A 27274-nucleotide genomic window follows, 5' to 3' on the forward strand; every position below is an offset into this window, starting at 1 on the left:
GGGAATTCCATAAAAATATCTACTTCTGCTTCACTGAGCTAAAGCCTTTGACTGTGTGGATCACACAAACTGTAGAAAATTCTTAAAAAGATGGGAATACCAGACCACCTCACCTGCCTCCTGTGAAACCTGTATGCAGGTCAAGAAGCAACAGTTAGAATTGACTGGTTCCAATTTGGGAAAGGAGTATGTTAAGGCTATATATTGTCACCTTGCTTATTTAACGTGTATGCTGAGTACATCATGAGAAATGCCAGACTGAATGGAGCACAAACTGGAATCAAGGCTGCTGGGAGAAATATCAATAACCTCTGATATGCAGATGACACCACACTTATGACAGAAAGTGAAGAGGAACTAAAGAGACTCTTGATGAAGGTGAAAGAGGAGAGTGAAAAAACTTGTTTAAAACTCAACACTCAGAAAACTAAGATCATGGCATCCAGTCCCATCAATTCACGACAAATAGTTGGGGAAACAATGGAAACAGTGACAGATTTTTTTTTTTCTTGGGCTCCAAAATCACTGCAGATGGTGAATGGAGTCATTAAATTAAAAGACACTTGCTCCTTGGAAGAAAAGATATGACAAACCTAGGAAGCATATTAAAAAGCAGAGACATCCTTTTGCTGACAAAGGTCCATCTAGTCAAAGCTATGGTTTTTCCAACAGTCATGTATGGATGTGAGAGCAGAACTATAAAAAAAGCTGAGTGCCAAAGAATTGATGCTTTTGAACTGTGGTGTTGGAGAAAACTCTGAGAGTTCCCTGGACTGCAAGGAGAACAAAGTAATTAATCATTTCAACATATTGGTGAGTTAAGGCTTTACTTATTTGTAAAATAGAAACTAAGGACATAATTTTATTTTATTTTTATTTTTTAAAAATTATTAGCAGAAATGGAAAAAAAGACATTACACTTCGGATAAGACACAAACATCTCCTTAACAAACAAACAAACAAAAAAGACACATTAGAATGAGCAACAGTTATAAACAGAATAAAAAATAACCTCAGTAAAATACCCTTCAAGATTTTGTTTTTGAATAGATATTCATTTGAAAAATATTCTAGACATATTTCGTTAAAGATTTTTGTCCAAATAGCAAGGGAGAATTCCTAAAAAACATTCTTACATTTTTGATAACAAGTGTGTAAACTATACACACACGCAGGCACACTTTTGACATCACATTTTTTGTTTTATATGCATATTGTTTAAAAAAATGGAAACACTTAAATTTCAAGAGTCTTGATTTTAACATCGGAAAATCAATTTGAACATATAGTATCATTTATGATTTAAGCTAGTGTTTATCTAAATGAGTTACATGAAAAATAATATTAATAGCTTTCTTTGCATATGATTTTCTAGTCAAATTATTTTACCAGTGAACAGGTTAAATAAATATAAATAGATTCATTTAGTTTAATTTGGTTAAGTGCACTTATGCATTAATCCTGCTATAAATCAAAAGAGGAGTTATTGAGAGGGGAACTTTTTAAACTCATTCATCTTATCCATTCTTTTTACAAGGGACATTTAATAGGACAATGATCCAAGAGACACACATCAATATATTCTGACCTAAGATTGGGGTTTGGGAGAGACAGATGATGAGGTGAAATAATGTTGGATTATTCTATGAGTCTGGGTGCCGACCTCAAATGTGGATTGGCCAGATATCCAATCTTTGTCAGAAGTATTGGAGCAGTGGCTAAGAGAACAACCTAGAGATCTAGATTCTTGATTCTTGGCAAAGATCCTATGTCTGGGGAAGATTGAAGGCAGAAGGAGAAGAGGGCGACAGAGGATGAGATGTTTGGATGGTATCACCAAATCAATGGACATGAACTTGGGCAAACTCCAGGAGATAGTGAGGGACAGGGAAGCATGTTGTGCTGCAGTCCATGGGCTCACAAAGTGTGGTACAAAACTTGGCAACTGAACAACACAGCCTTTTAGGCTTCCTACGTGGCACTAGTGGTAAAGAACCTGTCTGTCCATGCAGGATACATAAGAGATGTGGGTTTGATCTCTAGGTCAAGAAGATCCCCTGGAGGAGGGCATGGCAAACACTCCAGTATTCTGGCCTGGAGAATCCCATGGACAGAGGAGCCTGGCAGGCTACAGTCGATGGGGCTTCAAAGAGTTGGAAATGACTCTGCAACTAATAGTTTCACTTCCTAGAGTATAATATTAATATTTATAAAATGTAAATATATAAATCCAGTGAAAACATCAAAAAATTCATTTTGGGTTTGAAATATCTTTTATTATCATAATTTATTAAACTTACATCATGATTTAGAGCATATTTGTAAATCCTACAATGTATACATACAATTAAGCTTGTTTTAAAAAATATTAGCCATCTTTTACAAAAATCATTATTCTTGGTGGATATATGGAAATTAGAATGAGGTTTCAGTTCAGTTCAGTTTAGTTCAGTCGCTCAGTCGTGTCCGACTCTTTTCGACACCATGAATCACAGCACGCCAGGCCTCCCTGTCCATCACCAACTCCCGGAATTCACTCAAACTCATGTCCATCAAGTCGGTTATGACATCCAGCCATCTCATCCTCTGTTTTCCCCTTCTCCTCCTGCCCCCAACCCCTCCTGGCATCAGAGTCTTTTCCAATGAGTCAACTCTTTGCATGAGGTGGCCAAAGTATTGGAGTTTCAACTTCAGCATCAGTCCTTCCAGTGAACACCCAGGACTGATCTCCTTTAGAATGGACTGGTTGGATCTCCTTGCAGTCCAAGGGACTCTCAAGAGTCTTCTCCAACACAAATGAGGTTTATATAATATGAAATATTTTTATGAAAAATATTTATGTAATTAGTTGATGTGCACTTCTAAACATAGATATGTTGACTATTAGATTTCCAAATCCTTGCAAGACTAGTTGAAAAGTGATTTCACAATTCATAATCAATAGTGAATCAAATAAATTTTATTTACCATTAATTCAATAAAAGTACTCTTTTTCTAAAAAAGATGCTATCAGTTATTTTTTATCATTTTCATTTATATTCTCCACTGTCATATGTTTGTTTTACTGTTACTTCTCTCAATATGTCTTTAATATCCTGAGATACTTAACATGGCAACCCACTCCAGTATTCTTGCCTGGAAAATCCCATGGACGGTGGAACCTGGTAGACTACAGTCCATGGATTCGCAAAGAGTGGGACACGACTGGGCGACTTCACTTTCACTCTGTAGAAGTTAAATATGGGGATTTCTGGCAGGCATGCTGCTGCTGCTAAGTTGCTTCAGTCGTGTCCAACTCTGTGCTACCCCACAGATGGCAGCCCATCAGGCTCCCCCGTCCCTGGGATTCTCCAGGCAAGAACGCTGGAGTGGGTTGCCATTTCCTTCTCCAATGCATGAAAGTGAAAAGTGAAAGTGAAGTTGCTCAGTCGTGTCCAACTCTCAGCGACCCCATGGACGGTAGCCCACCAGGCATAGGTATCCAGAAATATGCAGAACCTTCTGACAACTCCAGGTATCCCTGCTACTCCTATAAGCAAATGGTGACCTGCATTAATTACAAGAACATACAACTTCAGTTGATTTAAAATGTACTATAGGGCAGCTGTATTTTTCTCTCATTCTCACAGTCTGATGTCATTTATTGTCATTTTATGTGTGACTCCCACTCTGATCCAACAGATGTTGAGTTATACCTTTTATATTGGACATTTTGGTTGTTTTGTTATATCTTCAGGCACCTTCAGTGGAAAGCTACTATGGTTGTCATTTGTTTGAAAGGCTCTTCCCCTCTCTCTTTGTACACTTCATTCTCTTCATGAACAGCTGCATCACAGCTGCCATCCTGAATGGCAAAGATGTCTGGCCGATACGCCTAGGCCTGCGGCACACAGAGTGTCTTCAAACAACTAATTAACAGGAGCTGGGCCACAGCAAGGTTTAGTGCTGTCCGTCAAGCCCGCGACCGCTGCTGACACCATCAGCAAATCTGTCAAATGCAGCTCTTCCTGTGAATAAAACCGAGCCCACTTCTCTGGTGAAGAAGGAGCTGGCAGAATGTATTTAATAAAAAATAAAAGAAAGTGATATTCATTCTTTACACAGGGTTAAGTAATTGAAAAACATATTGAGCTGGTGGAAAATTTGATAACTGATTTATACCTGTTACTGGAATAAAAGGAACCCAGCTGAAAATGTCTCCATAAATTTCCAGTGGGGAAAATGTATAAGGCCACGCACAGTGTTCCAAGTGTATTTAGTTAGCCTCTGGAATATACAAATGTGGCCTTTCTTTAATAATAAGGGGCTATTAATTATTGCATATAAAATCTGATTTACATGCCTATATATAAATGTAATCCTACATCAGATTTATTATGTATAATAATTACATATATACATTCATCTATTGTATACATATGGGTATTACACATAAATTTTGTTTAAAAAATCCAGATCTCTAAGAATATATGTAAATATACATATCTGATTTCAAAATAAAGTCTCTAGCAGTTTTAAAGCCAACTATTTTGAAAATACACTGAAAAATAATATACAGCCATTATTGATCTTATTAACTAAAACTGTACATTGATACTACACTGATTAAGAATGTGAAGTTTGGTAGTTACCATCCTCCTGAATTTAAAATCAGGATGAGATCTTAATAGTGGAGTCAGGAAAATAAGAGAATTAATCAGTGGGACTTTTCTCAAACTTTTCTTGTCTTCTAACATTGGGCCTTCACACATGCAGACTGTTTGAGAAATACTTTCATTTTTCCCTCACCACACATTACACTATTCCTGATCATTCACCTGGCAGACTCCCTCAAGTATTATGTTAATGGTATATTTTTCATCTACTAGTTTAAATCGCTTCTGCTACATGATTTCTTTAATCTTGAATATACTTAGTATTGCTTATAATTCATGGTAACTTATTGAATAAAAATATATTCCCTAGACTGTAATGTATAAGACACAAAGAATCACATTCTTGTGCTCAGCATGATATACTTAGCATATGATGTAACTGTGCCTTTGTTATATTTGCTAGATAAATTCTTTGGAAGTAAAGAGAGAGGAAAGAAGAGAAGGTGGAAGACAAATAAAGAGAAAGGAAAGAAGGAAGGATTAACTTATGACTCATGGATTGGTTTCATCATGATTATAGAAAAGACCTACAAGGGGAAGATGAATAGTTTCTTCTTTGAAGAATAATCTCAATATCATGCTTGTGGACAAGAAAAGAAGGAATGTCTATTTCTCAGGGAATGAATTCATGGCCTCATTTAAAAAAATTAAATCAATCCACATTAGAATGCACAGATAGGTAGTACAGGTTTGGTCATTTATGTATATTATTGTATTTACCTATATCTCTAATACCTCTTAAATTTTTTCAAGCATAAATTTAATAGTGAGAAATAAAAACAGTTCACATTTCACAGAAAATGTTATTATACACAGGCATTAAAGATAAATGCATACAGTGTCTATATACTACTGTACTATATATTATTTGAATTCTTGGTGAAGTAAAGTGAAACTCAGTTATGTCTGACTCTTTGCGCCCTCCAGGCCAGGATAATGGAGTGGGTTAGCCTTTCCCTTCTCCAGGGGATCTTCCCAATCCAAGGATCGAATCCAGGTCTCCCACATTGCAAGCAGATTCTTTACCAGCTGAGCCACAAGGGGAAACCCAAGAATACTGGAGTAGGTAGTCTATCTCTTCTCCAGCGGATCTTCCCAACCCAGGAATCGAATCAGGGTCTCCTGCATTGCAGGCAGATTCCTTGCCAACTGAGCTAACAGAGAAATCCCTCAATTCTTGGTAATTTGTTTCAAATCTATATATGCTTAGTTAGAAGCTAATGAGGGCTTAAACATTTTTAATGAATTATATAAGGAAAAATTTAATCTATATAATATAAATTGCATAAGATGGATACATACAAAGCAGAGTTTCCCATCAGTCATTATGTGCATGTATGCTAAGTCATTTCAATCTTGTCTGACTCTGTGACCCTAGAGGCTATAGCCCTCCAGGTTCCTCTGTCCATGGGATTCTCCAGTCATTACAAAGATTCCTAAATAATGTTTAGAATGGTGGTCAGTAATGATTCCATTATTTTCTAGGATTTTTTTGCAAGGTCAGTCTCATATGAAATGGCATGTAGGAAACTTTGACTTCTCTCAGTTGGACATGTGAGAACTGAACTCTAACAGTGATCCATGATGTGTAATTTTTTATTACTTTGCTCCAGTGCAGATTTAGATTCTTCATGAGAAAAGGAAGAAAAAGGGACTATGTCCTTCTTTAGTGAGTGGCCTAGACTTGCCATCCAGCATGCTTTCTGTACCAGTTGTTAGATATGCAAAATCCCATAGTAAGTGATTGAGTATAATATATTTTTTACTATATTACATTATTTACTACATTATTTTACTATATTACATTATTACATTACAATATTTACCATATTACTAAGTGTAATATAATTTTTCATCATTTTTATTAATTGACCACATTTTGGAAAGCAATTCTCTATGTAACTGAATGTATAATTTTTTTGCTATTAAGAATCATTCTTAAAATACCTATGTATGTAGTGTGTGTATGTATGTATGCATATATGTGTGTGTGTGGATGTGTGTTCGAGTGTGTGTGTGTATGCATGTAAGTGTATATACATGATTCCCAGGTGGCATGAGTAGTAAAGAATCTGCCTGCCAATGCACGAAACATAAGTAAGGTGAGTTAAATCCCTGGGTCAGGAAGATCCCCTGGATGAGGGCATGGCAACCTACTCCAGTATTCTTACCTGGAGAATCCACATGGACAGGTGAGCCTGACAGGCAGCAGTTCACAGGGTCACAAAGAGTCAGACACTAATGAAGCAAATTAGCATGCATGCACATATGTATATATATATTTATCATGTATACAGCTTTAAATATTTTCTACTTTTTGGGTTTTAGGATACGGTGTTCTTACAAAGAAATAAAAGTAAACCAGCTTGTGAATTTAGTACCATTAGTGAAACTCTGTTAGTTGCAATATTCTTTGCTACTTACCAATATTATAACATTAAAAAAAATTACTAAATAGTACCTATTATTTTCATTTAAAAGCTAATATCAACTATAATACTTATTCTAAGTACTAGACACAATTATTGGAAACTAAATGTGCTTGGTAACATGATTATATAATATGCCAGCAACAGGAAAATGCCAGTCCATAGTTTAAAAGATGCTTACTCCTTGGAACGAAAGCTATGATAAACCAGATGGCATATTAAAAACCAAAGGCATCACTTTGAAGACAAAGGGCCATATAGTCAAAGCTATGGTTTTTGCAGCAGTCATGTACAGATGTGAGAGTTGGACCATAAAGAAGGCTGAGCTCCGAAGAACTGATGTTTTTGAACTGTGGTGTTGGATAAGACTTTTGAGAGTTCCTTGGTCTGCAAGGAAATCAAAGTAGTCAATCCTAAAGGAAATCAGCCCTGAATATTCACTGGAAGGACTAATGCTGAAGTTCCAACACTTTAGCCACCTGATGAGAAGAGACAACTCAATAGAAAAGACCCTGATGCTGGGAAAGATAGAAGGCAAAAGGAGAAGAGGGCAGCAGAAGATGAGGTAGTTAAATAGCATCACAGACTCAGTGGACATGATTTTGAGCAAACTCCAGGATATAATGGAGGACTTTGAAGCTTTGCATGCTTCAATCCATGGGGTCTCAAAGAGTAGGACACTACTGAACAACAATAATAAAAAATTAATACTCACTTATTAAATCTTATTGGAGAAGGAAATGGCAACCCACTCCAGTACTCTTATCTGGAAAATGCCATGGATAGAGGAGCCTGGAAGACTGAAGTCCATGGGGTCGCTGAGGGTCGGACATGACTGAGCGACTTCACTTTCACTATTAAATCTTACTTAACTAGATTAAGACTATTAAGTTAATAGTCCAAATCTATTAAGTTAGTTGAGTAAGGTTAATTGTGTTAAATACAAAAAGAGGAAAGGAAAGAAAAGAGCAAGACATAGTCAGTATAGCAGAGACACTACTTTGTCAATAAATGTCTGCCTAGCCAAGGCTGTGGTTTTTCCAGTAGTCATGTATGGATGTGAGAGTTGGACTGTAAAAAAAGCTGAGAAACCTGTATGCAGGTCAAGAAGCAACAGTTAGAACTGGATATGGAACAACAGACTGGTTCCAAATAGGAAAAGGAGTACGTCAAGGCTGTATATTGTCACCCTGCTTATTTAACTTCTATGCAGAGTACATCATGAGAAACGCTGGGCTGGAGGAAGCACAAGATGGAATCAAGATTGCTGGGAGAAATATCAATAACCTCAGATATGCAGATGACACCACATTTATGGCAGAAAGTGAAGAAGAACTAAAGGGCCTCTTGATGGAAGAGAAAGAGGAGAGTGAAAAAATTGGCTTAAAGCTCAACATTCAGAAAACTAAGATCATGTTATCCAGTACCATCACTTCATGGCAAATATATAGGGAAACAGTGGAAACAGTGGCTGACTTTATTTTTCTGGGCTCCAAAATCAATGCAAATGGTGACTGCAGTGATGAAATTAAAAGATGCTTACTCCTTGGAAGGAAAGTTATGACCAACCTAGATAGCATATTAAAAAGCAGAGACGTTACTTTGTCAACAAAGGTTTGTCTAGTCAAGGCTATGGTTTTTCCAGTGGTCAGGTATGGATGTGACAGTTGGACTATAAAGAAAGCTGAGCACTGAAGAACTGATGCTTTCGGACTGTGGTGTTGGAGAAGACTCTTGAGAGTCCCTTGGACTGCAAGGAGATCCAAGCAGTCCATCCTAAAGGAGATCAGCCCTGGGTGTTCATTGGAAGGACTGATGTTGAAGCTGAAACTCCACTACTTTGGCCACCTGATGTGAAGACCTGACTCATTTGAAAAGACCCTGATGCTGGGAAAGATTGAGGGCAGGAGGAGAAGGGGATGACAGAGGATGAGATGGTTGGATGGCATCATGAACTCAATGGGCGTGGGTTTGAGTGGACCCTGGGAGTTGGTGATGGACAGGGAGGCCTGGCGTGCTGCAGTTCATGCAGTCGCAAAGAGTTGGACATGACTGAGCGACTGAACTGAGCTGAACTGCAGGAATACTGTCCTAAGGTTATGAATGTGAAATGTAAGATGTGGTAATAATTTAATATATTGTAGTTCTCTTACCACATGCTCCACTCACTCTCCATTTGATGTTTTGTGTTTTAAATATTTCCATCAAATCACAAACTGGGTTGTTTGTGAAACCAATCATATTTAACTTCTATAAACTTCTGAATCCAGCAAAACTTGTGTTATAAATTTACCTAAAGGGTCAAAAATATTTCCCTTATCAAGATGGTTTTCCCAATCTTGGCCTATAGATTTATAGCAGTGGTCCATCCTGGGATATCTTAATCAACCATCTGCACCCATGAATTTCACACTTGTGATAGCTGCCACATTTCCAAAGTCTGGCAGCTAAAGTTCACACATTTTAAAACTCTTCCACCAATCTTCCTAACTCTTAGAGCTAAGATTTTCATCTGACATTGATTTTTGGATTTCTTTGCTACAAGAGAAAAAAGTCTTATCTCAAAAATTCATACACTGAACACTAGACCATTTTGTAAAAATACTTTAGCTCAAGCATCAAAAACAGTGACAGGGAGCATCTACTCATACTGAGATGCAGTCTTGTGTGAATTCCAATAACTATGAGACATTTTCCTACAGATTGCAGGGTATAGACACTGAGAGCTCTATCTGTTTATGTTTAATGCAGTTTACTGGGAAAGGGGAATTGAGTATAATAAAGGCAAATAGCAATAAAATTTATAGATCAAAGATGCTTTGCAAGGGTAATATGCATTTATGGCATGAAAAGAAGGTACACTTTTTTTTTTTGCCTCTATTTTAACCATTATGGTGTTCTGTGTTTACGATGACAGAGGCTTGACAAGAAGATAAAACTTAAACATGACAGTTAGTTTAAATTCCACACCTTACTTGAAATCTAATTTTGGAACTATTTTCTTTGACACTTGGCTTGGAAAAATTTTATGCAGCTTGAAGTTAGCTATTAGATCACTCCAGAATCAGAAAATCTGAATCAAATTCTAGTGCTTATCTCTAGCTAGTTCTGTGACCCAGGGCAAGCTATTCCATCTTTCTAGTCTTCAAATTATGCTTCAGTAACATGAATATATAAATGTGATGGCTCCTAACAGTCAAATATCCTGTGATTTTCTTTTTTTTCTTAGACATTATCACAAGGTAATTACTTGAAGTTTCTAAAATCTTGCTGGTCTGGTTTACTCCATTTTCACTAATTACTATTTGTGTGATTTTAAGAAAAATTACATAAGCTCTGTGTGTCCTCAGTGGCCACATCTGTAAAAAGGTAATGATAATAATAGTACCTACCTAATAGGATTGTTGTCAGGATTAAATGAGCTATATTTTAATAATTGTAATATGAAAATTTCCTGTATTTCAATATATATATATTAAGGAAGACACACATTAAAAAATCATAAATTAACATTTATTAGCATTTAATTCGGAGAAGGCAATGGCACTTCACTCCAGTACTCTTGCCTGGAAAATCCCATGGACGGAGGAGCCTGGTAGGCTGCAGTCCATGGGGTCACTAAGAGTCAGACACGACTGAGCGACTTCACTTTGGATGGTGGAGCCTGGTGGGCTGCCGTCTATGGGGTCGCAGAGTCAGACACAACTGGAGCGACTTAGCAGCAGCAGCAGCATTTAATTAATAGCCATTTTTTCCTAGTGGTACATAAAATCATAGCATGTTTTATATTCAGAAATAGATTAGATGAAATTTTGTAATACATATGGAATCCTTAGAATAGTGTTTGGTATAAAAATTGTCCAGTAGCTGATATTAAAATCTCCCTGTACATAATAATTGTTATATATAAATTAAGAGGGATAATTTAAGTGTGATTAAAATCTTGTTAGTCATATCAGCCTTGGTTTTATTTTATATCTAATGTCATAGTATAAATTTAATAGTTTCATTCAGATTAATAAACATGAATTGACATAAAATATTACTTTTTACTTGAATGAGTAGATATGATACAAATGACTAGATATGATACAAATTTTTACTTGAATGAGTAGATATGATACAAATGAGTAGATATACACAAATATTATTATGATAAGAAGAGCAAATATGCCTTTTTTTTACTTAAGTTGATTAAGAAGGGAAAATATAATTGTTAGAAAATTGAAAATTAAGAATATACTTATGTTTACATAAGCTTAGCTCAGTGTTCAATATGAAGAAAAATAACAGCATAGTGCAAGCACCAACTTTGTATATCATAATTGCCTTTAGTTATAAATTCTCAGCTTTGATTTTTGGAGTCATAATATAAATCAACATCATAATTCTGAGTATCATTTTTTCTTGGCAATGTTCCTTAGAAATTTAGTCAAATAAACTCTATACAAACTGTGTTCCTGTGCTTTGGAACTTATAAAATATCTAGAGAAGAAAAAAAAGTTGGTTCATAGAAAATTATTTTAATTATAACTCATTTATTTTCTACACAAAAGTAAGAATAGTGTTCAATTAATGATTTCTCTATTTCACCCTCTTGGGAAATCCTAGAGGTCCCTGGGGGATATGGATTCTTTACTCAAAAATTGCAGAAATGAAAATGATATAAAAATGAATATAATTCTTAGGAATTTAAAATTGGATTTTGATGGGTTTAAACATGTGAATGGGCCCTTTAAAGATTTACATGAACATTTATGAATGAAACATTATTTCTTCAATAGAGTAATTGAGTTATTATTGGATGAAATAAGGGTGAGTAATGGCACAAATCCCTGTGTTCTAGACCCATAACACTTAGTGATAAGCAATAATCAAAAGGTTAAAAATTAAAATTCTTCTCTCACCTGTCAAATGATTAAGGTTTTGGAGAAAGAAAAAGAAAATAAAAGTAAAATGGGAAGACTACATTCTGTAATTTAGAAGAACGTTGCTAGATAGTCAGATCTCACAAATAAAAAGAAAAATATATGCAGGAGGAATTAGGGGATAAGCATCCCCAAATGTCATTTTGTCCACCTCAGTTAATGGTATATCCGAAAAGAAGTTGCTTGTTCAATCAAATTTCTATTAACCAAAGTAGTTTCTCTGACCTACATTATACCTGGGGCTTTAGCAATGATATATCACTTTAGCTGGCAAAAACGCTGTACTACTAACAATAGTCAAAACATTTTCAATACATTTAAGGGAATAGAGGGAAAAAAAAAAAAACTAGCTTTAATGAGAAAACAGAATAAACACAAAAACACCAGTATGCACATACATTTAGACCAATACATATGATCTATCAATCCATCATCTTTTACATCTATGATAGGAGAAAATAGGTGAAACAAATATGTGTGCATTAATATTAAAGTCAACTATTAAAACACAATTCATTAAAAATGTGGAACTTTTATTGCACAGTGTGAACATACTTAGCACTATTAAACTATATACTTAAAATGATTAAAATAGTAAGTTTCATGCTATGTGTTTCATATCACAATTTTTAACAAAAATTAATGGATTTGTACATTCAGCCATACTAGAATAATTGGTACTGTAATAGCTCTCCCAAAATTAAAAATAAATAAATAAATAAATAAAAGAATATTATACAATGAACACATTAAGAGAAAAAAGAAAAAATGATTATTTTTATTTTTAATTCTAATATAAAGGAAAATACAGGATCAAGCTGAGAAAAAGTCATTAAAAAATAAAAGATTAATGAAAACCCCAATTTAACCTCTTGTTATTAAACATCATTGCCTTCCTTGAGTATAGCAGGTGAAGCAAATCAGTCTTTCAACAAATGAATGTGAGCATTTTTAGCTCAACTAAAAAATTGGATTAAAAACATTTAAAAAGAAAGTTGCTCATTACTTTCTCCAAAATTTGTTAAAATGCAACACTTTACAGTCAATGACAAGAGCACTATATTTTATAGTTCGACAATTACCAGAAGAGAAAAAGGTTATTCTTCCCTTTCGTTCTAACAGTTTATTTTAAATTGTTTTAAAAATACTAATATAAAAATATGACCATAAAAGAAGGTCAGCAAAGAACATATTTATAAGTTAACTAAAGTATTTAAAATCACACTAGGAAAATGTAAATTGCTCAGTACCAACACGATCTCCATAGAATTATGGCATACCTCGTAATGGCCTTCTTCATTCTCCTGAATATGGAAACCCGCAGAGCTGGGACATTTCTGAGGAGTGACAGGAATATTGTCACTTTTTTTGTGTGAGTTACACTGAAAGAGATTACCAAATAATTGTGACAAACTATTCCATATTAAGAGTGTCTATTGAGAGACATGGTTGTTTGCTAAGCTTCTAATGAAGATGGTCCCTGTGAACTATCAGGAGTCTTCCTCAAGTACATGCATCCATATTGAGCCTTTACCAAAAAGGTAAAAAATGGTCCCAGGATAAACAAATTGTGTTTTCACTAAAACTAAAGAAATCTAAGATGTAGTTATTTTACTCCTTCTATTGCAATATTTACTTACTATACTTATGATTTTAGTAGCTAAAACTTGTATGCTATAATTATTTGTGTGAGGTATTATTCCAATGCTTGATATATATCACATATTATTAAACTGTGACATAGATATTGTTATCCCCAGTTACAGATGAGAGAAATGAGATATAAAAATATTTTTTCCCAAAGTTGGGCTACTACTCAGCTTTCTAGGATCATTCCTCATATCTTATCTACCATATCTATGTCCTTTATACACTTGAAATAGACAAAACTAAAAAATTAAAAGTTAAAGGTCTTAAAGTGTTATTTCATTTTTTTCTGTAGCAAATGTAAAATAGTTTTAAAAACATGTTGACTAAATTAATTTACCTATAAATGAATATGAATTTTAAAACAAGATATCATAGAATGGCTTGGCTTTTCTCCATGAAATTATTAAAATGATTATTTACCATATTCCTCCAAAAGTTGTTTTGTGTGAAAACAAAATATAATTTACTTTCTGTTATCCTTGCCTCCTTCTTTCCCAAATCTCTTACTAGTTTCATGGCCACTTGATCATTTATTAAACATAATATTGGGTTTCTAAGGTTTCCACTTTAATAAAAAACATTGTAATACCTCCCCAAAAGGCTCATCATTGACATATAACCTTTCCTATCCCATAAGACTACAAAGCTATGCACAGATTTTTATGACATAAGTAGGTAAGAAAATATTTTTCAAGGTAGAATGCCACTGTTTTGGTTCACCAGTGAAATTTTACTTTCCCCATGCCAAAAAAACAAAATTAAAAAATTACTTTTAAAAACATTTTCAAAAGCAAGTGAGTTTTAGAGTTTAGCATAATCAAGGTCAGTATATTTTAATCTCAAAACCACCATTTTATATTTTATATAGTTATACATATTTTAAACTATTCACATTACATGTTTTAAAGCTTAAATATTTTTATTTTAAACTTAGAGAAAGAGCAAATATTCTGAAAATAATTTCAGAATATCTTTCATTAATGTCAAACAACTCAATTATTAATTACCTAATATTTTTGTTTGTTTAAGAGACTCTGCAATATAGCAGAGTAGGAAAACATGACTCTGAAACCCAAGCCTATATTAGAAACCTTTGTCATGAAAAAGAATATATGCCTGTCCTCTCTACAATAATATAATTTTAACCCTGTTTAAACCTACCTCCTCTGGGAACTTGTTTTGGGTAACAAAACAAATGGCGATTACATTTAACCTCTGTTTATAATCTTAGTGATTTAGGTGTAATTTGTAAAATGCTCAGTTCTGTTCAGTTCAGTTCAGTTGCTCAGTCGTGTCCGGCTCTTTGCGACCCCATGAATCACAGCACGCCGGGCCTCCCTGTCCATCACCATCTCTTGGAGTTCACTCAGACTCACATCCATCGAGTCCGTGATGCCATCCAGCCATTTCATCCTGGGTCGTCCCTTTCTCCTCCTGCCCCCAATCCCTCCCAGCATCAGAGTCTTTTCCAATGAGTCAACTCTTCGCATGAGGTGTCCAAAGTACTGGAGCTTCAGCTTTAGCATCATTTCTTCCAAAGAAATCCCAGGGTTGATCTCATTCAGAAAGGACTGGTTGGATCTCCTTGCAGTCCAAGGGACCCTCAAGAGTCCTCCAACACCACAGTTCAAACGCATCAATTCTTCGGCGTTCAGCCTTCTTCACAGTCCAACACTCACATCCATACATGACCACAGGAAAAACCATAGCCTTGACTAGACGGACCTTAGTCGGTAAAGTAATGTCTCTGCTTTTGAATACGCTATCTAGGCTGGTCATAACTTTTCTTCCAAGGAGTAAGCGTCTTTTAATTTCATGGCTGCAATCACCATCTGCACTGATTTTGGAGCCCCCCAAAATAAAGTCTGACACTGTTTCTACTGTTCCCCATCTATTTTCCATGAAGTGATGGGACCAGATGCCATGATCTTTGTTTTCTGAATGTTGAGCTTTAAGCCAACTTTTTCACTCTCCTCTTTCACTTTCATCAAGAGGCTTTTTAGCTCCTCTTCACTTTCTGCCATAAGGGTGGTATCATCTGCATATCTGAGTTTATTGATATTTCTCCCGGCAATCTTGATTCCAGCTTGTGTTTCTTCCAGCCCAGCGTTTCTCATGATGTACTCTGCATAGAAGTTAAATAAGCAGGGTGACAATATACAGCCTTGATGTACTCCTTTTCCTAATGGAACCATTCTGTTGTTCCATGTCCAGTTCTAATTGTTGCTTCCTTACCTGCATACAGATTTCTCAAGAGGCAGGTTAGGTGGTCTGGTAATCACATGTCTTTCAGAATTTTCCACAGTTTATTGTGATCCACACAGTCAAAGACTTTGGCATAGTCAATCAAGCAGAAATAGATGTTTTTCTGGAACTCTCTTGCTTTTTCCATGATCCAGCGGATGTTGGCAATTTGATCTGTGGTTCCTCTGCCTTTTCTAAAATCAGCTTGAACATCAGGGAGTTCACGGCTCATGTATCGCTGAAGTCTGGCTTGGAGAATTTTGAGCATTACTTTACTAGCATGTGAGATGAGTGCAATTGTGCAGTAGTTTGAGCATTCTTTGGCATTGCCTTTCTTTGGGATTGGAATGAAAACTGACCTTTTCCAGTCCTGTGGCCACTGCTGAGTTTTCCAAACTTTCTGGCATATTGAGTGCAGCACTTTCACAGCATCATCTTTCAGGATTTGAAACAGCTCAACTGGAATTCCATCACCTCCTCTAGCTTTGTTCGTAGTGATGCTTTCTAAGGCCCACTTGACTTCACATTCCAAGATGTCTGGCTCTAGATTAGTTATCACATCATCATGATTATCTGGGTCGTGAAGATCTTTTTTGTACAGTTCTTCTGTGTATTCTTGCCACCTCTTCTTAATATCTTCTGCTTCTTTTAGGTCCAGACCATTTCTGTCCTTTATCGAGCCCATCTTTGCATGAAATGTTCCCTTGGTATCTCTAATTTTCTTGAAGAGATCTCTAGTCTTTCCCATTCTGTTGTTTTCCTCTATTTCTTTGCATTGATCGCTGAAGAAGGCTTTCTTATCTCTTCTTGCTATTCTTTGGAACTCTGCATTCAGATGCTTATATCTTTCCTTTTCTCCTTTGCTTAACACTGGTCTCCCAGTATTAATTCTTCGAATGTGCCTGAGTTTTCTGAATAACTTCACTGTGAATTTTGAAGGCCAATCTTTGGTATCTCTCCACAATGAGAGATATCAGCTTTCAAAAAAGTTTCAGTTTTAAAACAGTTATCTTCATCTGTGATGGTCTTAGACATTTTAATCTCTCAGTTCATGTTCCCCACTTTTCCTCATATCTACTCATGCTGATTAATCTTTTTAAAACCTCTCATGTATTATGCAGTTTTTCTCCTTAGAAACGTTTCTGCAATTCCTGTGGCCCAGCAGTGGTTCTCATCCTGCCTGTATGTTAGAATCACCCAGGGAACTTTAAAAAGTGTCGCTGACTGAGCCCCACTTCATGCCAGATAAATTAGAGCTAAGGCAAACTATTTTTGAAATGCCCAAGTAATTCTTGTGTGTAGCCAAGAGTTTAGAATCCCTGGGTTAAGGTTTTCATTTCTTTTCCGGCCTCAGGACACTATAGGGAATTTTAGCCTCACTCCTCATTCAATCTGATCTCTTGTTAATCCTTTTCCTTATTTAACCCATTGTGGATTAGGTGACTTTTTTTTTTTTTTTTGGATGCCTCACAATGCCTCTGAAATTGGAAAAAAGATCCTGTGTTTGCATAATACTTAATATCTTTACATATGAATTTTATGTATTATCCACAAGAAACCTCTGCAGAGAGAGGTAGAAAATGTAATCCTACTTTAACAGATGGGGAGTGCAGAGGTTCAGATAGATTCAAAGGCCTCTGTGCAAGGATTTGACCAGTGAAATCACTCCTATGTAACGACTTGGACTTTGGCTATCCTGACATTTCTCCCTTAAGGGATTTATTCATTTGCTTATTCATTCACATCTATTCTATTTGTTCATTTGTTTGATCATCAGATATTTGCTGAGTGCATGGTTTGATTCAGGATTTTAGTGTTTCACCCAAGGTATGGTATTTCATATCTGCAATGGTCTTACACTAGCAGTGAAGTCATTATTGGAAACAAAGAACCATCATGATATGCATAAGTTGCTAAGGGACAGAGAAAAGAGAACTGTGAGACTCCAGTGAGTCTAGTCTTGAAAAATGTGCTGATGAGGGAATCATGGCCAGTACATTTAGGACAGAACAATCAGCATATGTAAAGGCTAGAGACATGAATTCCCCAGACTTGCCTATGAGCTTCAGATAGTTCAATAATGCTTTAACCATGGATCCTGTGAGCTATGCCATGAGGATAGGGACAGGGGTTATTAGTACATGAAATTTAATGGTTAGACCAATGATGAGAAGTTACAGAATTGGACTGTAATATGAGAGATGACAACCAAATAATGGAATGGTACTTTATATACAGTGCATGCCAAAGGTCAGCTTTTATCTTCATTCCTTCCCTACCTCCCTAAGGTAGAGACATGATATAAGCAAAACAAATGCATTTGCATTACAACTTATACTCAGGTAAGTCCTTCCACCTAAACAAGATTTTACCACAATCCCTTTCTTGTGCCTAATTCTTTAGCAGCCTCTTATAAACAGAGGCATTAACAGAACAGTTAATGGCATCCAAGGAAAAGTTAAATTCACTGTAATTTCATCACTTTTTAAACTTTTTCAGTGTTATGAGGCCTCTGGGGATTACAAATCTATGAATCAGAGTGAAAAAGAAAGCAAAAATAGCACTGTAAAGAATATTTTGAGAGCCAATATTATTAATAGCCCAAACATTAAAGAAACACATTCTTAAGGGAAAAACAATTTAATTGCTATGTATTCTTCCCAACAAGTTTCTATTTCAATGACAGTTGCAGCTGAAAATAGATTGAAAGTTTATTTAAACGTCTTGAGATTTCATCAAATAAAATTTTTCCATTTTCCAAATTTGAAATGAATAACTATAAAATGAGTTATGGTCAACATAGATTTGCTAAATCAGATTTAATACCGAGGGATTCATAAGTACATCAAACTTGAGAGGTAGAGTTTTCTAACAACAATCATATTAAATGAAGATCAATGTAAATACATTTCTTTTATACTTTCAATTCTATTTGATATTTTCCATTTAATAATATCTATTTTATTATGTGTATAACTCTTCCCTCCCTTAAACACTTGTCGTAGTTCCTGGGAAATTGTCATTCACTATCAATAGAAATACCTACACAAATCTGGCTCAAAATGAGGAATATTAGTTCATTTTTGATACAAATTCCTAAGGAAGTACTTCATACTCAAAATATCAAGAGAAAAACTACAATAGTAACAAAAGCAACAAAAGTTCTACGAAAAATTTTATAACCATTAAGTTAAACACTGCTGTTTTCTTTGCTACAATGGGGATTCTTTACATTTTCCACCCAGCTCTATAGTAGTAGCCTCTTACTCCTTCTACCTTCTTGCAAATTCGAGGTTGTTTCCCAAAAATCAGTTGTGTTATTATAAAATCTGTGCAGTCATTATACAGGCAGCCACCTTGTGTTTTTATGCTATAGGTTTCATTAAATAACAATTCCTTTTGTTAAAGCTTCTCACAGAAAGTATTATTCCTATTTGTCTTAAGAAACTAGAGATTGCTTTCATGAAGAATTAGTAAACATTCTTCTATTTTTAATACAAAAGTTCTAAACATCAGTAAAAGATTCACATTTGCAGAAATGAATCTAAAGACTTGTCTGCACTTGGTATCTTCAATCTCTCCACCCATTCCTTTGTAGAGCCCATGTATGTCAAGTTTTTATCACCTCTTGTAGTAACTGAAGGGCAATTCACAGTCCTCTGCTCACTTGACACAACTGATAATTCCTTCCTTCCAGATGCATTTGTGTCACTCGCCCTGCAAGGGCCCATGAACTCCTGGATGTCCTTTTATCGCTCATGCTTTCCTTCTGGAATCATGAAACTGTTCATGTTGGTATTGTCATTGCTAAAACTGAGAAGTTTGGAGAAAATGAAGCTTACTTCCTTAGGAAGTACATTTTCTGATGGCATTCTCCACTGGTTCCCAATTCTAAAATAATTTCTCAAATAGACACATGAACCATTTACTATTCATAAACAGACAAAGGAAGGGCTTTTAAAATGTTCCTAAACATGCTTATATGAAACCATATATTTTATGAGTATTTCAGGAAACTGATAAAGTTTATATTTTAAGAGATCCACAGCATATGCTCTGATTTCTGAAAATTTGTTCTAATCGCTGAATGTCCTGAAACTTATTCCGTCTCAAATCAGGAAGCCTTGAGTTTGTATTTCCTGTTTCTCTCTAATATCTTCTATGAATCCTTCTTTATTGGCTTATTGTCCTGTAATTATTAAATATGTTTGGAAAACAAAACTAAAATGATCATCAAGGTGTGTTCACACCTAGGTAGTTGCCTTGTGTAATGCACATTTTGATTTAAAGTGAAAATGCAGTATAATAAATTTTAAAGCCAAACACCACATAAATAGTATTTAGTTTTAAAATCATAGAAAAACAGATGGCAGTGTAGAGATAACTTATGTAGAATAAGGAAAAATGATGAGCCATAAAAGGATCCAAGGGCTTCCCAAGTGTTCCTTGTGGTAAAGAACTTGGCTATCAGTTCAGGAGAGGTAAGAGTCACGGGTCTGATCCTTGGGTCAGGAAGATCCCCTGGAAGAAGGCATGGTAATCCACTGCAGTATCCTTGCCTGGAGAATCCCATGGACAGAGGAGTCTGGTAGGCTGAAGTCCATTGGGTAACAAAGAGTCAGACATGACTGAACCAACTGAGCATGCATGCAGACAAAAGGATGCAGAAGAGAATGTCACCTGCATCAGTAGTGTAAAGGTATCTGCTTGTTTATTTTGTTTTTTTAAAAAATGCTTTGCCCCTCTTCTTTTCCTTAAAACAAGTATTTTTCTTAAAAAAATTGGAGACAGAAATATCATAAAATATTAACATATGTTAATTCTGGGTACTAGGGACATAGATGTTTTCCTTACTTCTCTTTACTTTTTCTGAGTTTTTCAAATACCTGAAAATGAGTCAGTACATAGAAAAAGAATTAGCATGGCTTTGTTAAAAATTTGTTCCATCCACCTCAACAAAATTGTAGATAATGGTTATAAAAAGGGCTTTATAATCTATAAAATCTTGAAATAATGCATCTACAGAAGTAAAGGTACTATGTGGAAGATAAATCTCTTCAGATCTGGCTCAGGATCAATCCTCTCCTTTTCAGTAGAAAATGTTTTTCTAAAGCTAGTTGAGGAACATGCTGGTTTTCTTCCTAGGGTACTGTGGCCACTTTCTCTGAATATGTTTTGTTTTCTTTCATTTCACAAGAGAACATGATCCTCCTGTTGACAATTGACTACAATGCCTGCAGCATTATGAGGTATTTTATAAGTATTTTAAGTGAAAATTTTAAGTGAAATGAAAGAATACATGAAAAAAAATGCAAGACTTTTTACAGAGACTTACATTCACCTTGATTATTTTGGCTTCTAACTCCCTGAGTAGTAATTTCTTGGTAGCTATTTTCTTTTTTCTTTCAGTCTTTTGTCGCCAGCAGACAAATTCATTGCAAAATGAGTATTCCCCAAACCTACATTTTGTGTTGTAAATGCTAAGACAAAATATAGTACGTTTGTCTCATAGATTGAGAGAGTACCTGTAGTAAAAACAATTTAAAAAGCAGTGGATTTAGTCATCATGCTTTGTTTATCAAAGTGGACCTTTAGTAATTCATGAAGTGAAGTGAAGTGAAAGTTCCTCAGTTGTGTCCGACTCTTTGTGACCCCATAGACTATACAGTCCATGGAATTCTCCAGACAAGAATACTGGAGTGGGCAGCCATTCCCTTCTCCAGGAGATCTTCCCAACCCAGGGATCAACCCAGGTCTCCCACAGTGCAGACACATTCTTTACCAGCTGAACCACAAGGGAAGCCCTTAGTAATTCATGGCAGGAAGCAATTTCTTCACAATAATATGTCACATAAGTGTATACATTTGAATTGATCTACCGCATATATGAAAAAATTAGCTCCTGTTCAAATTCTGGGCCCTGCACAATTTGACTACCCAGAAGGCTTTGCCCATCCAATCTTGGTTCTTTCAGGGCATCAGACACCCCCAGGGTATGCAAGTTAACTGGGATCTACTTCAAAACTACCTGAACTGGCCAATAGCCCTCTGGTTTGTGTAAATTCCCCTCCACTCTTCTCACAGTCCCCATCCTATATCTCCTTTCAGTCTGGAGATAGCCTTTCTTCTCCTTTCTTCAGGTCCCAAAGGTACATCTTCCCCTTCCATCCTTAATAGCACTTGCTTTCTCCTCTGTCCCAACAAGCATTTCCATTTTTAGTCCAGGTTTACAGAGGCTAGCCAGATGGAGGCAGTCACTGTTGCTCAATGAACAGGGAGAAGTTGACTGCTCCACGTGGAATTTATGAGAAAACAAAGGCTGATTTTATATAGCCTTTTGGCATAGGCCATTAAATAGACCAGATGGCTTCCCTCAATTATAGTTTCCTGTAACAAGTGGTATTAACAGACAAAAATAAGTATTTCTTATTGTGCACTTTCTTATGCAACCAGGTTACTTTTAAAATATTAGTATAATATTTACCTCTAGCTACTATTATTACAATACACTAAATGGAATCGATTTATTCTGAAACAGTTAAAATATAGGAATATTTTGTTAAAAATCATAACAAATATAAGTTAAAAAGAGGATTGGAAAAATAAGAATGTGGAATTAATGTTTGATGAAATTCAGTAACTAATTTAAGTTAAAGTATCAGATGAAACTTTCTCTCCTTTTGTTTAGGAATTCTTCATAAGCTATTTCAAAATTTAATGAACTCTATCATAGACTGACAGACATTTTTCAAACAATTGTAACAATTTAATAAAAAAGTGTAGGTGACAGGTATCATATCCAATAAATAGCTTTCTCCCAACGTGTTATTGCTTAAGTGGTATTTGAAAGCAATATATAGGTATAAATATCTTTGGTTACTAAAAAGATTTAGCAACTCTGTATATTGTTCATTTACTGAGGATACCTGAAAATTGCATACTTTCCTTCTAGGCAATGAATTTCAAGGCTTTTTTTAATGGACAATTGACAAATGAAGAGCTTGAGATAGAGGTAAAAATATATTCCCAAAAGAATCATAAAGTTTTTGAAGGGGCTACATTAAGCTGAATTTTATCTTCTTTTATCAACATAATACTTAATAAAGTTTGGAATAAAAGGAAAATAATTTTATAGTCCTATAGAAATTTTGGCAATTTAGTTAAAAATTAAGCAATAGCATCCTATGTCAAAATTACGCAGCAGCTTTCCTCTAAACAGCAAAGTAAACTTCTGTGAACTGAACATTGAGTGTGCCAGGGTACTGGCTACATGAGTGTGAACTCAATTTTGATAAATAAACAAATACATACACGAATAAGGTCATATATTTCCTCACATCCAGTTATAAATTGTTTTATAAGCAATTACTACTAAGCTGTCTAATATAATATAGATAAACTGGATACAGTTGTAGGTCATTACTCACCAAAGAACAGCAGTGCAAAACTACCTTTTTGAAGACCACAAATTGTAGCTTTCTGTACATTACAACATTTTATTTAAGTGGTTCATGGATGCTATGTCATTTTATGTACCCCTTTTGACCCAGTTGCTATGGGCATGCATAGAAATAAAAACTCTCAGAAAGTACACTTCAGATACTAATATTCTATGCTTTCTAATTTCTCCATCGGTTTCTTCCTTGTATTATTACCTTACTATAAAGCCATTTCACAAGAGCAGTAAGACATTGAAAGATTTTAAATTACAAAAGGACTGCATGTTATGTTGCTTGAGCAAAGCCTCATTAATGCCAGTCAACATGGCATACTGCAAATTAATTCTGTATTTTAAATAAATGGAACCCTTTACAGCTCCAGACACTTAGGAAGAGAGGCTAACTTCTGTCTAAACATATTCTAAGGAACACAATAACAGACATTTTCAGTACCAGGATCAATGAAGATTATTCATGCTATATTTTTTGACAATTTTTTATAGTTTATTTAAGTTTATTTTTTAATTTTTGCCATAAAATCCCTTATAATTTTCATATATTTATAATTTAATTTATAGTTTGACAGGAAACAAAGCTAAAATTGTCTCAACACAAGAAAAGTAGAGTGAGTAAAAATAGTTTTGATATTTCAAATACAATGGGAGTGGTCATTATAGAAATGTTTCTTTGGGAATTTGAAAGTGATCTTTCTGTTATATTTCTGGCCTGAATTGAAAGCTTCAGGGAAGGAAAATGATGTTTCATTTTCACTCTTAGGTAATTAATGTCCACGAAAGTCAATGTATTTTTTTTAATTGGTTAATATTTCCAGGGAATTCTAAAAGAGTATCAGATACAAAGGACAGAAATGGTAAGGAACTAACAGAAGCAAAAGAGATTAAGAAGAGCTATCAAGAATACACAGAAGATATGTGCAAAAAAGCTCTTAATGACACAGATAACTATGATGGTGTGGTCATTCACCTAGAGCAGAACAACCTGGAGTGGGAAGTCAAGTGGACCTTAAGAAGAAAAGTTAGGAACAAAGCTAATGGAGGTGACCAAATTCTAGCTGAGCTATTTCAAATCCTAAAAGATGATGCTGTTAAAGTGCTGCATTCAATAAGTCAACAAATTTGGAAAACTCAGCAATGGTCATAGGACTGAAAAAGGTTGCTTTTCATTCCAATTCCAAAGACTGTTCCAAAGAATGTTGCAAATACCATATGGTTGCACTCATTTCATATGCTTGTAAGGTTATGCTGAAGATCCTTCAAGCTAGGCTCTGGTGGTATATGAACCTAGAACTTCCAGATGTACAAGCTGGGTTTAGAAAATGCAGAGGAACCAGAGATCAAATGTGAACATTTGCTGGATCTTGGAGAAACCAAAGGAGTTCCAGAAAAACATCTGTTCCATTGACTACACTAAAGCTTTTGACTGTGTGACTCAAAACAAACTGTGGAAAATTCTTAGAGATAAGAGTATCAGGCCACCTTACCTGTCTCTGGAGAAACCTGTATGCATGTTAAGAAGAAGCCATTAGAACTGGACATGAAACAACAGACTGGTTCAAAAATGGGAAAGGAGTATGATAAAGCTGTGTGATGACCCTTCTTATTTAACATATGCAGAGTACCTCTTGTGAAATGCTTGGCTGGATAAACACAAGCTGGAATCAAGATTGCCAGAAGAAATATCAACAACTTTAGATATGCAGATGACACCACCTTTATGGCAGAACGTGAAGAAGAACTAAAGAGCTTCTTGATGAAAGAGAAATAGGGTGAAAAAGTTGGCTTAAAGCTCAACATTCAGAGAACTAAGATCATGGCATCTGGTCCCATCACTTCATGGCAAACAGATGGAGAAACAGTGGAAACAGTGGCAAGGAGATCCAACCAGTCAATCCTAAAGAAAATCAGGCATGAATATTCATTGGAGGGACTGATGCTGAAGCTGAAACTCCAATACTTTGGTCCCCTGATGCAAAGAGCCAACTCATTGGAAAATATCCTGATGCTGGAAAAGATTGAAGGCAAAAAAAAAAAAAGGGAGTGAAAGAGGATGAGATGGTTAGACAGCATCATTGACTCAATGGACGTGAATTTGAGCAAACTCCCCAGGAGTCAGATGACAGGGAAGCCTGACATGTTGCAGTCCATGAGGTTATAGAGTCTGACAGGACTTAGTGACTGAACTCACTTATTAGTGAATATTAGTTTATAACATGTGCAACTTACTGGCATTGGAACATACAAAAACTTTATACAAATCTAAGTAATAAGTGAGTTTAGGTATATATCTGTTAGGGCAAGTTTGTGTGCGTGACACATTGAAGTCAAACACACCGAAATGTTGGAATCGGAGCAGATAATAGTATATTGCAGGGTCATGTAAGGGTAACTCATGCTTTAAAAATCCAAAGCTCCATGAAGAGATTAGGCAAGTCATTTTTAAAAGCCAGATGAGGGAGGGGAGGTCACAGGGTATGTGGTCAGTTTATGCACAATTCTCTGATTGGCTAATGGTGAGGTAACAGGGCAGTGTCACAGGGGTTAACATTATCAATTCTTAAGCTCCAGAAAGCCTGCAGTTATGTGCTTATGGTCATGAAGTACTTAACATCTTCCCTCATTTGGTAAGGGGTCTTAACATCTGTTAAAAAAAAAAAAATTAAGAAATGTGCATTGAATACTGTTACCTGGGTAGCAGAGAGGAGCTAAAGCAAAGGATATGGAGAAAGACTTGTCCCAGGAAGGCCCCCAAAAGTCCTGCTCAGTTACACTTTGATGGGCTTTCCACCCAGTAAATATTCTCCTTCTATAGAGAAGCAGCAACTTGTGAATTGGACTTACATGTACCATGCCTATGAATTCCATGTTTCATGTAACTAACTCATATTTTTATGTATATTATTTCATATATTTATATATAAAAGGATATATCTTTTATATACACAACTGCTTTTACTAATATCACATCAAGTACTAACCTTTTGATAAAATATTTCACCCTGTGTGATATAAATAATATATAAATACTTATAAAATTTTAAATGTTCTGGAAACAAAGCAAATATACTATACTAAATTAGTATCATAGCGTGAAAGCATTAGTTTCTCAGTCGAGTCTGACTCTTTGCAACCCTATGGACCATAGCCTGCCAGTCTCCTCTGTCCATGGAATTATCCAGGCAAGAATACTGGAGTGCATTGCCATTTCCTTCTCCAGGGGATCTTCCCAACCCAGGGATTAAACCTCCCTCAGTCTCCTGCATTGCAAGCAGAGTCTTTATTGTCTGAGCTACCAGGGAAGCCTAAAGTTAGTATATATACTGTTTAACACAAACACATCCTACAATTTAGTGTGAAATATTTCTGAAACATAAGCTTACTTAGAATTTTAACTATATGTTGAAATTTTCATGATATATATATATTTTTAAATCTGAACAGAATATACTTTCCAATAGTACAACTGTGTTCTCGTATCACAAAAATGCTTTCCCAAAATAAACCTTTAACATAATATTAACTTTAGCTATTTGCATGCCAGTCTTTCACAACAGTCTGCAAGCCAACCTTCAGTCAAAGAAATCAGGTAATAAATTCAGAGATTCAAATCTAGAGTGCTTTAACATGAATTCAAAACTCAAGGCTGTGCCAGTTATTTGAATATTCTTTCAAGGCAAATTCTTAAATAAGTTCAGTGGTTTATTAGACTTCTCTTACTGGAAAGTTTTCTAAAACAGACCTGAAGCTGCAACCTATGCTTTTAATAACATACAGAGAGAGAGAGAAAAAAAAAAAAAAATGCTTTGTTTTTTATAGTCCGTACACTGATAGCAAACAAACATTATTCCTTGCAAACATAATTTTAAGATGTGTTTTTTTTTAATTCAGTGTTTTAAATTTGTATTTTAAATT

The 27274-nt window shown here is 35.3% G+C and overlaps 1 protein-coding gene across 2 annotated transcripts in view; it reads right to left on the reverse strand.

Annotated features, from left to right (window-relative positions):
* PCDH9 (protocadherin 9) overlaps positions 1–27274 on the reverse strand; it is a 1167447-nt gene that overhangs the window by 733131 nt on the left and 407042 nt on the right. Inside the window, exon 2 of one of the 2 annotated variants that reach the window (XM_068984656.1) lies at positions 13293–13394. The exons of the other annotated variant lie outside the window; for it this stretch is intronic. Coding sequence (XP_068840757.1) covers positions 13293–13394 — 102 coding nt within the window. The remainder of the gene's footprint in view (positions 1–13292; positions 13395–27274) is intronic. 2 annotated transcript variants of the gene reach the window in all.

The sequence above is a fragment of the Capricornis sumatraensis genome, chromosome 12 (genome assembly GCF_032405125.1).
Source record: "Capricornis sumatraensis isolate serow.1 chromosome 12, serow.2, whole genome shotgun sequence".
In the NCBI taxonomy this organism is placed as follows: Eukaryota; Metazoa; Chordata; class Mammalia; order Artiodactyla; family Bovidae; genus Capricornis; species Capricornis sumatraensis.